Raw genomic sequence first — 11,813 nt, forward strand, 5'->3', positions numbered from 1 at the left:
TGTCCCACGGGATACTCGGGAAGCGATTCCGCCTCTTCAATCAGCTCCAATTCCCCCTCATTGTTTCGGGGGGGTGGAAAGTGGGGAGAAGGGAGTGGGGAAGGACAGGAAGGGGTGGGTTGGAGGGGGGAATGGGTGAAGACCCTCTCTGCCCAGGTGTCAGGGTGGGGTCAGAGAGGGAATGAGGGAGGGTGGGACAGGGTGGGTCTTTTGGGTGGGTCTTTTGGGTGGGCCAAACAAGTAAACAAACTTAAATTACGTTCGGACATAGAAAAAGGGGGGCAGCTCCCCAAAAGGAGGGGGGAACGGCCCGAACTGAAACAAAAGGTACAAAGGAAACTTAAGACATGTCAAATCAAAATGTGATTATCGGGGTCTATAAGGCACCTCAGCCCCTGCGGTGCCCAACGGGCACGGAAGGCTTCGACAGTGCCCGCGGACACTGCATGCTCCCTCTCCAGGGACACCTGGCCATGAACGTAGCGGCGATAGAGGGGCAGACAGTCGGGATGGATGCCCCCACCCCCCACCCCCCCGATCGCCCGCTGCCTGGACCTGTTAATGGTGCGTTTCACCAGGCCCAGGAGCAGGTTCACGGGGAGGTCACCATCCCGACCCTCCCCTCTCCGCACCGGGTGTCCGGAGATCAGGAGCGCGGGACTGAAGTGCAAACAAAACATCAATAAAATGTTCTTCAGGAAAACAAAAAGAGACAGCGACCTAAAACACAAAACGTAGACATGGTCCACGGACTCCACAAGGCCACAGAAGGGGCAAGCGTGGGAGCCCCTGAGCCTATATAACTTACGGTTGTGTGAGACTGCTGCGTGTAACACCCTCCAGCCCAGGTCCCCAAGATAATTGGGGGAGATCCCTCTGTAGAGGGACCTCCACTGGGGACCTCTACCGCCCGGCGGCAACATGGCCCACCAAGGTGTACCCGGGCAAGGGGTGAGGAGACTTGGAGCCGCTCTGAGGGATTTGAAAGTTAGATTTAGGGGAATATAGAATGACATCAGCATATAGTGCAGTCCACTGGTTCCCAACCCTCCAGGATTGGCCTGGACTCTCCAGGAATTGAGGATCAAATCTCCAGGACACTGCTGTGTCCAACCCTGGAGAACAATCAGAAAGATTGGTTTCTTTTCCCATTTTCTTTCCACATTTCTCTTTCCCAGATGTAAAAAACATTGAAAATGGGAAAAGGCTGCTTGGCTGACAGTTATCTGGTTGGGTGATGAGTCTTTTTGCTTTCCAATTGGTGTAGGAATGCAGTAGGTCACAGGGATGGATGTGTTGGTGACTAATGGCTGGAACGTGGGGGAAGATCGTGTGATGAAACCTCCAGGAATACATTGAATCCCAGTTGGGGACCCTGTCAGGGAGATGGAGTAAGGGCAGGTCTAATAGTTCCAAAGTGGGGAATTAAGGACCATCACAGCAGCAGAATTGTGCAGCATCACAACCGGCCTTCACTCCTTCATCACCAGTGAGCCAAGTGGCTCTTCAATGTACTTGTAGAGGAGTGAGCTGGGAACGGCACAGGAATACCACAGGACAATAGACCACAATTTAGTGTAGCTATCACACAGAGTACACTGCATCCTGAACACCAATAGCAGCAAGGTGTAGATACAGATATGTAGTCACATAATCAATGGATCAAAGTCCCTATTATATCCAGTGAAGAATGCTGGTGGACAAGTAAGTAACTAATAGAATATCTCCACCAAGTGTCCTCTCAGCCTGTTCCTCTCCACCGAAAACAGACCCAACCTCTCCAATCTATCCTTATAGCTACTGTTCTTTATCCGTGGAATCATCCCTGTGAATCTCCTCTGTTCTCTCTCCAATCCTTGATAATATCTTGGAAAGAGTGGCAGCCACCTTGTAGAGTAACTGAAGAGGTATTTATTACCAGGAGTAACTGTATACAGAGAGTGAGAGGGATGCTCCTGATTACTTTGACTCTTGTCTCCAGACTGCCTGGGGTACCTGTGCTCAGCCCCAGGATTGGTGCACTTTGGCCCGATTGGCTGAATGACCCTCCAAAACCCTCACTCCTTAAAGGAGCTGTCTACTCTGTCCCTCCCCTTTTAAGTCCCTTATTAACTCATACCCACAAAATATAAACTATTTACAATATAAAACTATAAAGAATTCCTTAGCACGGTTCATGTTAAAGACATGCTTCCAATAATGTGTACACGAGGTCTGCTCTGCTGTTCTCCATGGCAAAGGGAAAGTGTTCCATTGAACCTCGTCATTAATGTAATATCTTGCAAAGAATGGCAACCAGTGTGGAGTAACTGAAGAGGTATTTATTAACAGGAGTAACTGTATACAGAGAGTGAGAGGGATAATCCCGATTACTTTCACTCTAGTCTCCAGACTGCCTGGGGGAACTCGCTCTCAGCCCAATGATTCATATAAGACCTGAAGAACTAGGAGCCACTGGCCCCTCGAGCCTGCTCCACCATTCAATAAGATCACGGCTGATCTTTTTGTGGACTCAGCTTCACTTACCCGACCCCTCATAGGAGCAGTAGTAGGCCATCTAGCCCCTCGAGCCTGCCCCGCCATTGAATAAGATCATGGCTGATCTGATAATGGTTCAGTTCCACTTACGCACTTGCTCCCCATAACCCTTCATTCCCTTGTTTGTCAGAAATCTATCTACCTGTGACTTAAACACATTTAACAGAGGGAGCCTCCACTGCTTCAATGGGCAGAGAATTCCAAAGAGTCACTGCCCTCTGGGAGCAGAAGTTCCTCCTCAACTCTGTTCTAAATTGACTTCCCCTTATTTTGAGACTGTGCCCTCTAGTTCTTGTTCCGATTCTAAGTGGAAATAATCTCTGCCTCTACCCTGTCTAGCCCCTTCATTATCTTGTATGTCTCTATAACAACACCCCTCAGCCTTCTAAACTCCAGCGCGTACAGGTCCAGTCTACTCATTCCTTCCTCATAAGCTAACCCCCTCTTCTCCAGAACCAATCTGGTGAACCTTCTCTGCACTCCCTCCAAAGCTGATATACCCTTTCCTCAATAAGGGGACCAAAACTGCACACAGTACTCTAGGTGCAGCCTCGCCAGTGCCTTGTACATTTGCTGCAAGACCTCCCTGCTTTTATACTCCATCCCTCTCGCTTCCATTTGCCTTCTTGATCACCTGCAAACTGAGTTTTTGCAATTCATGCACAAGGACCCCCAGGTCCCTCTGCACAGTAGCATGTTGTAATTTTTCACTACGTAAATAATAGTCCATTTTACTATTACTCCTTCCAAAGTGGATAACCTCACACTTGCCAATGTTATTCTCCACCTGCCAGATCCTTGCCGACTCACTTAGCCTATCCAAATCTCTCTGCAGACTTTGCTTTCCCACTCATCTTTGTGTCATCCACAAACTTTGTTAACTGACACTCGGTCCCCTCCTCCAGATTGTCTATACATGGTAAACAATTGAAGCCCCAGCACTGATTCCTGTGGCACACCCCTAGTCACCAACTGTCAACCAGAAAAACACCCATTGATTCCAACTCTGTTAGCTAACCAATCTTCAATCCACGCTAACGTTTTACCCCCAACTCTGTGTTGCTGCATAAAATTAAAGGTACCTTTTAAGAGGCACTTTATTGAATGCCTTCTGGAAATCTAAAACACCACATCCACTAGTTCTCCTCTGACAATCACACTCATTACATCTTCATAAAAATCCAGTAAATTCATAAAACATGACTTTTCCCTCCATGAATCCATGCTGCATCTGCTTGATCAAACCATTCTTTCCCAGGTGTCCTGCTATTTCTTCCTTAATGATAGATTCCAGCATTTTCCCAACTACAGCTGTTAAGCTAACCAGCCTGTAGTTACCTGCTGTTGTCTACCTCCCTTTCTAGGCAGTGGCATTACATTAGTTGTAATTTATCAAAATTTGTGGGACTGTGGGGAGGTGCAAGCTGATTGGAAAACAGCTCATGCATCTATTACTTCTGCCATTTCTTTCAGTACCCTGGGATACATTCCATCTGGACCCAGGGACTGGTCTACCTTTAGTCCCATTAGCCTACCCAGCACTACCTCTTCAGTAACAGTGATGGTTTGAAGTTCCTCACCCCCTACAGTCCCATCTCATTCAAGCACAAACCTCAAGATATCATCATTGCAGGGTATTAAATAGGGACATTGCAATATGCAGGTTCTTGGAACTCTGCACTGTGATAGTTGCAGCTCATCTTTCTAATGAAGTTTTGGTTTTTTTCCCCCCCAGAGTGTAAATAGGGCTCTGCTGCTCAGACATCTTATCCACTTACCCAACCCAGGTCTAGGGTGCAGAAGTGGTATGAACTGGATAGCCTTTTCAAGTAGCTGTGTAGGCAGATGGATTGCCTTTTATGCAGCAAGATGGTGTTGAGCCTCTGTTGGGACAATGACAGAGCACCATTGCTGCAGTAGGGTTCAATTTAAAGTTGTATTCTGTGCTACATTCAGAAAAGTCACATGTTCTTTCCTTGCATCTAATGGTTTAATCTGCAAATAAGGTGCAAGAGAAGCCTGAAGTGGAAGTACTCAGTAGGTTAGTTAATTTTCCTGTCCATAAGCCAGCTGGAAACAAGATGGTGCATGTTAGAATCACTGACACCATGCCCCTCATTAGCAGCAGGATTTCAGTGAATCTCAATGTGACTCCTTGCTGACTTTTGCTACTTCATGGTTCACAGAAAAACACCCAGGACACATTCATTTCACATTTATTTTTGTTCAGGGTCTACACTGTCCAATTTGACTACATTTGAGAAGCAACAGCTCTTGGTCTCTTCATGTACACTGTAGCCATCACCACCAGCAGGCACAGGGACACCATCATGAAGCCAATGGCTACTCCTTGCACAAGCCAAGCACGAGATTCAGCAGCACCTAGTGGAAGATTAGAAGACATTATATTCAAGAGAGCTCACAGGTGCACTATTGAAAAGTCTCTACTTACCACTTGCTTCATGCTGTTTCTTGGACTGAAGCCCCTCATCTTCCAGGATGATGGGGCCCGGAGCACTCACTAATGTTCCCTCATGGTCACGGGGACTCCTGCGTCTCTCTATTGGGAAGAGAAGTCAGACAGATCAGACCCAATTCAGATTAATTTTCCAAAATCCTCAAGTGATGAGAACAGATTGTCTGCACTCCCTTCATATTATGGATTATAATTTAGAGTTGCCAATAAATGCCTAGACTAACCCTCACTCTGATCAAACTTTAGTGCAAGTGCAGAAATCCTGAAATGGTGTCAGGCTCTGCCACACTGCACAAGCATTAGTGAAATCAGTCATCTGGCAAACACATTCACTATATTGCTATTAGATACCAGGTTTCAGGGTGAGATCTGAGCACTAACTGATGTTGATCATCAAGTTCTGTTTAGGGTTTGATATTTCAGCTTCTCACTTAACAATTCTTAGTTTACAGATTGATGACACTACAGTTCCCTAAAGAACATTTGTATCCAACATGGAGAAAAGGGATCTAACTCACTACAAATTGCTACATTGTCAACTAAACTTGGTGGCACCCTTGTTTCAGACAGAGCAGACCCATGTTTGCAATGATGGGCATTCAGAGGGGTGCAGACAGGCCTACAGTTGGAGCACCCACTGATAGAAAGGCTCCTCCCATTGATAGAGGAGCTGTTGATGCTGAGGGATAGAGGAATCCCCCAGTCACAGCACACTAACCAGATATTCCATTCAAACATCATCTCTGCCGGTCTTAATGAAGCATCATCCTGATTCAGGAGACATCAAACAAGAACTCACTTGGGACACATTTGGGTGCACAGTCATCCTGAGCAGAGGGTGAGCAGACCCCAGCACTGCAGTGCAGATAAACCTAGAATGGAAAGGAAACATTTTAGGGGGATCTTCATGTTCCTGGATGAACCAGGCTGTTAAGGAGCCAGGCACAAAGGGAGTCCAGGCTTGGATTTTTCTTACTTACCTGTCCAGTCAGAGGCTGCTCCGATTCTCTGTCCAAGAAAACAAATGTTTTCAGTTCAAACCGCTTGTGATGTGTTGGGAACTTCAGGCCAGAAAACATGACTGGGTGTAGGAGAGTCTGATAGTCATCACCCTCATAGGGACACCTGGAACAGTCAGCAAATGGTGTCAGAGCAGGGAGGAGTATTCAGTTGAGGTACTGGTGTGTACTAGAGTTGAACCCATTCTGTCAGTGAAAAATTCCCAATTTGTTCACTCCAATGTTCTAAGCTGGGTCACCATTTGGTTCAGTGTGGGGAGAATTCCATGTGGAATATTACAGAGGTCAAGAATGTTTCTGACAAACTGGACCTAAAACATATTGAAACGATTCACCACAAGTGGTACTTGCCATTTACAATGATGATCGTCATAGTAGAACCCTACAGTGCAGAAAGAGGCCCTTTGGCCCATTGAGTCTGCACCAAACAATCCCACCCAGACCCTACCCCCATATCCCTACAGATTATACCCACTAATCCCTCTAACCTATACATCTGTAAACACTAAGGGGCAATTTCTTAGCATGGCCAATCGTCCTAACCCACATCTTTGGACTGTGGTAGAAAACCAGAGGAAACCCACACAGACGAGGAGAGCATGCAAACTCCACAGAGACGGTGACCCAAGCCAGGAATTGAACCCAGGACCATAGAGCTGTGAAGCAGCAGTGCTCACCACTGTGCTATTGTGCTGCCCATGATCTGACTGTAGAGCACCAGAACCACTGGGGTAACAACCCAGAGAGATTCCCAATTTAAAGAACTTGCCACTCATTGACCTGCACCTGGAGAATTGAGTCATTGGTGGCCACAAAAAGGCTGCCTGTCATTTCCAGGTGAGGTAATTAGAACACATTTCCTTCAACTTGCCAATGAGTTTCTGGAATACTTTATTAGCTGGTACAATGGGTGCTGACACTGCAAATCAGCAAGAGGTCACAGGGGTTTCTGAGGGGAGCAGATCCATTTGGCCGAGTGCAGCCCATGTGACCTCCCTCAGACCAGAATTCCCAAGACCCTCTCCTTGGTGGGGTTATGGTTACTGGGGCAAGAAGGGAAGAGACAGGAAGCAGCCTTGTCATGTTTCTCCTTCACTGATGTCCAAAAGCCATTAGCCTTCCCATTCACACTCCTTACCCATCCACCAGCAGACTCCATTGCACCTCATGGTTTGGGGCTGGCACAGGAGTCGCCCAGCAGTCATGCAGCCTCAGGACAAGCGCTGGGTCACTGCGACCCAGGACACGAACCTCCACAAACACTGCCTCCCGAAGGATTCTCCAAATGGGGTACTCACTGTCCACATACCATGATCTGTAGTCACCATCTGAGAGGTACAGACAAGAACCAGTCACTCCCTGTATGGATACATCCCCACTAATCCCATTCTCCATTCCCCAGGGCACCTCTACCTTTTGCTATTCGAAGTTCCAGTTTCAGAATCCCATCTTCTGAAGCAGGAGGTGGTGGAGAAACCGTGTAAACTGTGACATTGATCTGTAAGCCAGTCTCTTGCCTCCCTCTGTACTTGCACTGGACGTGCAGGCTGCAGACAGACACAAGTAGTTGCAGCTTCATTCAGTAACACATCCCCTCCAATACCAACAACTCCCACCATCCTCCTACCCGAAGGTGCTGTCCCGAGTTATTGAGCCCAGCTTCCCAGTCTCAATCATCCTCTTGCCCAAGACGTCTGTTTCGTAGACCAAGGTTCCATCTTCCTCCTGCAATGAAGAGGCTGCTTAATAAGAAGCTGGCTCACTTACTGGGAGAATGCCTCGACCCTTCAATACTCACCCGCTTGCTGGAACCACAAGAGGTGACTGGAAAGCGGAAGGCCGCAAGTTGCCCAGTGGTTAGTTTAGGCTGGCACTCAGCCTCTTGTCCATCTTTCACATACAGAGATGACAGGTTGAGGGCAGGACGGGTCAGGTTCTTGGAGATCACGATGATGAAATGACCATCAGCTGTGCACGCTGCAAAGAGAGAATTTATTACCACTGATCCTATTGGGGCCTCAGATCGTTGAAAGCCACAAAAAGCTCAGTTCAACTATTGTGTTAATTGGAAACAGGAAAATTGGAACTAAACACGCTGCCTCCAAAGATGACAAGAGCTGGGGGAGGGGTGAAGAAAGTCTTCCCCAGCAGGAACATTGCTAACTTTCCAACTATTCACCCAGAGCTGGAAATCTTCATGTTCTAAAACTATCCATTCTGGATCAGTTACTGCATCAATCTATAGCACTTCGAGATATCACAGACCATTATAGTTTGACAAAGCAACTACGATTTAGTTACTCTGACCAAGAAGCAATGATATTTGCAGCTTCCACTCCCTTGAGCAGGGAGATTAGTCAATGGGACCAGTTCTTGCTTGCCCACTTGATTTAGGTCCATCAGTTATGACCCCTCAAAATCCAACTATCCCCTCATCCAAAAGGAGAATGACTCCAACCTTTTGTGAAGCCTAAAATCCCATGTACTTTACCAGTTACTCATTCTGCACTGATGCACATACTACATGCAGACTTCAGAACTGCCAATCCCCACCACCAAAATATATCACCTCATCATTATCAAATGCCATCAGCCATGTCTGCCCATTCTACAGACCATGTGTAGTCACAGGGATGTCCTGTTCCTCAGTATCTAGTCTTCCTGGCAGCTCCACATCATTCTTAGAATCTATGCAAATAGATTCTCTGTCAACTAATGTGTTCAAGCCCTGCCCCCATTGTACCTTATAACTGACACACTGCTAGGAGATTCAACTTGATTTGATGTTGACTGTTTCTCTACTTCTAGTGTCTCTCTATTAGATTTCCACTGTAAACCACCCATCATATCTGATTTCAGTCTCCCCTTAACATCCAAGGAGCCTGGTTTCTGCTTCCCTGAGATATAACTAGCCTGTATTTGGACTGTCATTTCCTTCATCTTCCATTGTTCCATCAGTCTCAGTTCCATTTTAACCAACAAATTTAGTGTTATATTAAAATATACCCTCTTCCAAAGAGGAAAGCCCCATCTCCATCAAATCCCTGCAGCACAGCCAGAGGGCTTTCAACCCATCAAGTCTGCATCAACTCTCATAAGAACATAAGAAATAAGAACATAAGAAATAGGAGCAGGAGTAGGCCATCTGGCCCTTCGAGCCTGCCCCGCCATTCAATAAGATCATGGCTGATCTGTCGTGGCTCAGTTCCACTTTCCCGCCCTCTCCCCATAACCCTTAATCCCCTCTCTTATCAAAAACCCATCAACCCGCTTCTTAAAAATATTTAGCGAGGCAGCCTCCACCACTTCAACGGGCAGAGAATTCCAGAGATTCACCACCCTTTGAGTGAAGAAGTTCCTCCTCAACTCCGTTCTGAACCGCCCCCCCTTTATCTTGAGGCTGTGCCCCCTAGTCCTACTGTCTTTTTTGAGCGGGAAGAGTCTTTCCACCTCTATCCTATCCATCCCATTCATCATCTTATACGTCTCAATGAGATCTCCCCTCATTCTTCTAAACTCTAACGAGTACAAGCCTAGTTTATTCAGCCTCTCCTCATAGCTCAACCCCCTCAACTCCGGTATCAGCCTAGTAAACCTCCTCTGCACTCCCTCCAGGGCCAAAATATACCACTCAGGCCCTATCCCCACACATCTATTCCCTCAATCCTACAGATCTCAGAACACCTAGGAATGGACAATCCATTAAACCTGCACATAATCCTGACCCTGTGAGGCAACAATCACTTACTCAAAACACCTCCATTGACATCTGGGCCAAATAACCCACCTCATGTCACACCAATGACTCCTTTGCAGTTGGGCCAATATATCAAGTTCTCCTGATCGTAACATCCCACTCCAACTCCCACGTTTCCCTGCAGATGTTGATCCTCTGCTGCTCCCATTATTTAGGGGTCTACAGAATGCTCCAAGTCACATCATTGCACAGACTTGACCCACACTCCCAAAATTAGATGGCCAATCACAGGCTTGGTTAAACAGGCCCATTGGGATGTCTCAGGGTGAGCACTATCAGTATAGGGTCACTCATTGTGGAACTGGGGTAAATATTATCAAACTGAAGCACATTTGCTGATCCCATGCCGGAGATTCTCTCTAACTCCAGTCACAGAGCCTCCCACCTTCAGAACTCGGTCTAAAACCATCCAAACCACTCAGTTAGCTCCTTCACTCAAGCTGAGGATTCCCTCCGTTCCTACACTTCACACAGTGAGGCAGCAACAAATGCCCCATTTCCCAGTTAGATTCTCTCCTCTCTCTGTCTCCACTAGACTGGGGGGGTGGGGGTGAGTCTTGTTGTTACCTGGGCTCTTTCTCAGACTGGAGAAACAGCGATGGGGGCTGGAGCTCCGGGGATCAAAGCAGCAACCCTGGCGGATACACTCAGCGCTGCTGATCCCGGAGTGACCGCACTCAAATCTCCAGCCTGCCTCTGGGACACAAACATCATCCCTCCCCAGGAGTAGCGGCTGGCCTGAGAGTGAGGAGGCGGCCAGGAAGCAGAGAGCCCAAGAAAGCAGCCAAGCTCCCATCCCGGCCAGTGAATCAGGACAATCACTTCCCGCAAACACCAGCCCGTTTTCTAGCCGGGAATCCAGCTGCAATCCCATTGCAGAGGCTCCCTGTCCCACGGGATACTCGGGAAGCGATTCCGCCTCTTCAATCAGCTCCAATTCTCTGTTTCTCTCCAGCTCCCAATCACACTTTAGTGAATGAGCCCACTCAAGTCTGTTCCAGGAAAGAAAGTTTGACTTGGAGCCGCTCTGTGGGATTTGAAAGTTAGATTTAGGGGAATATAGAATGACATCAGCATATAGTGCAGTCCACTGGTTCCCAACCCTCCAGGATTGGCCTGGACTCTCCAGGAATTGAGGATCAAATCTCCAGGACGCTGCTGTGTCCAACCCTGGAGAACAATCAGAAAGATTGGTTTCTTTTCCCATTTTCTTTCCACATTTCTCTTTCCCAGATATAAAAAAACATTGAAAATGGGGGAAGGCTGCTTGGCTGACAGTTATCCTGTTGGGTGATCAGTCTTTTTGCTTTCTAATTGGTGTAGGAATGCAGTAGGTCACAGGGATGGGTGTGTTGGTGACTAATGGCTGGAATGTTGGGGAAGATCGTGTGATGAAACCTCCAGGAATACATTGAATCCCAGTTGGGGATCCTGTCAGTGAGATGGGGTAAGGGCAGGTCCAATAGTTCCAAATAAAAGCAAATTACTGCAGATGCTGGAATCTGAAACTAAAAGGGAAAATGCTGGAAAATCTCAGCAGGTCTGGCAGCATCTCTAAGGAGAGAAAGAGCTGATGTTTCGAGTCCAGGTGACCCTTTGTAAAAGCTTTGATATTGCGCCGTTTTCTGCACTTTCCACAGCAAAAGCAATTTGTAACACCTTTTTTAGGGTTATTTCACATTCTCAACAGTTTCTTCAGTCTGGAAGTATTATTCACCCCACACACTAACCGGTCTCTGAACCACTCATTAAGAGCAGATCCAAATTCACAATGTTCAGCCTCAGCATAAAAGGTGCTTTCACCTCCCCGGGAGCTCTTCCCATTGAGTTAAATCTATATCTCTGCATAGTTACAGAGAGCTTTGGGTGATATTACCCTTTGACTATTTCTGTGAGTTCTTCAAAGGTTTTAGTGTCAGGGCATCCGGAGAAGTCAAGCTTCTTATCAATTTATTACTTTGGGCACCCCAGGCTGTTAACAGAATTGCTCTCTGCTACTCCTCCCCACGCTATTTCGATTGCT

The 11,813-nt window shown here is 47.1% G+C and overlaps 1 protein-coding gene across 1 annotated transcript; it reads right to left on the minus strand.

Annotated features, from left to right (window-relative positions):
* Positions 1-4,789: 4,789 nt before the first annotated feature.
* On the minus strand, positions 4,790-10,680 carry LOC145358648 (zona pellucida sperm-binding protein 4-like). Its single transcript, XM_080212865.1, has 9 exons — positions 10,358-10,680; positions 7,832-8,010; positions 7,661-7,758; positions 7,447-7,580; positions 7,172-7,361; positions 5,995-6,139; positions 5,814-5,886; positions 4,991-5,098; positions 4,790-4,920 (listed from the first exon to the last, which is right to left on the minus strand). Exons 1-9 carry the CDS (start codon positions 10,662-10,664, stop codon positions 4,790-4,792), a joined length of 1,365 nt encoding a protein of 454 aa, XP_080068991.1. The 5' UTR covers positions 10,665-10,680.
* Between the last annotated feature and the right edge of the window lie 1,133 nt (positions 10,681-11,813).

Source organism: Carcharhinus amblyrhynchos, chromosome 26, assembly GCF_965287045.1.
Source record: "Carcharhinus amblyrhynchos chromosome 26, sCarAmb.v2.hapA, whole genome shotgun sequence".
NCBI classification, from domain to species: Eukaryota; Metazoa; Chordata; class Chondrichthyes; order Carcharhiniformes; family Carcharhinidae; genus Carcharhinus; species Carcharhinus amblyrhynchos.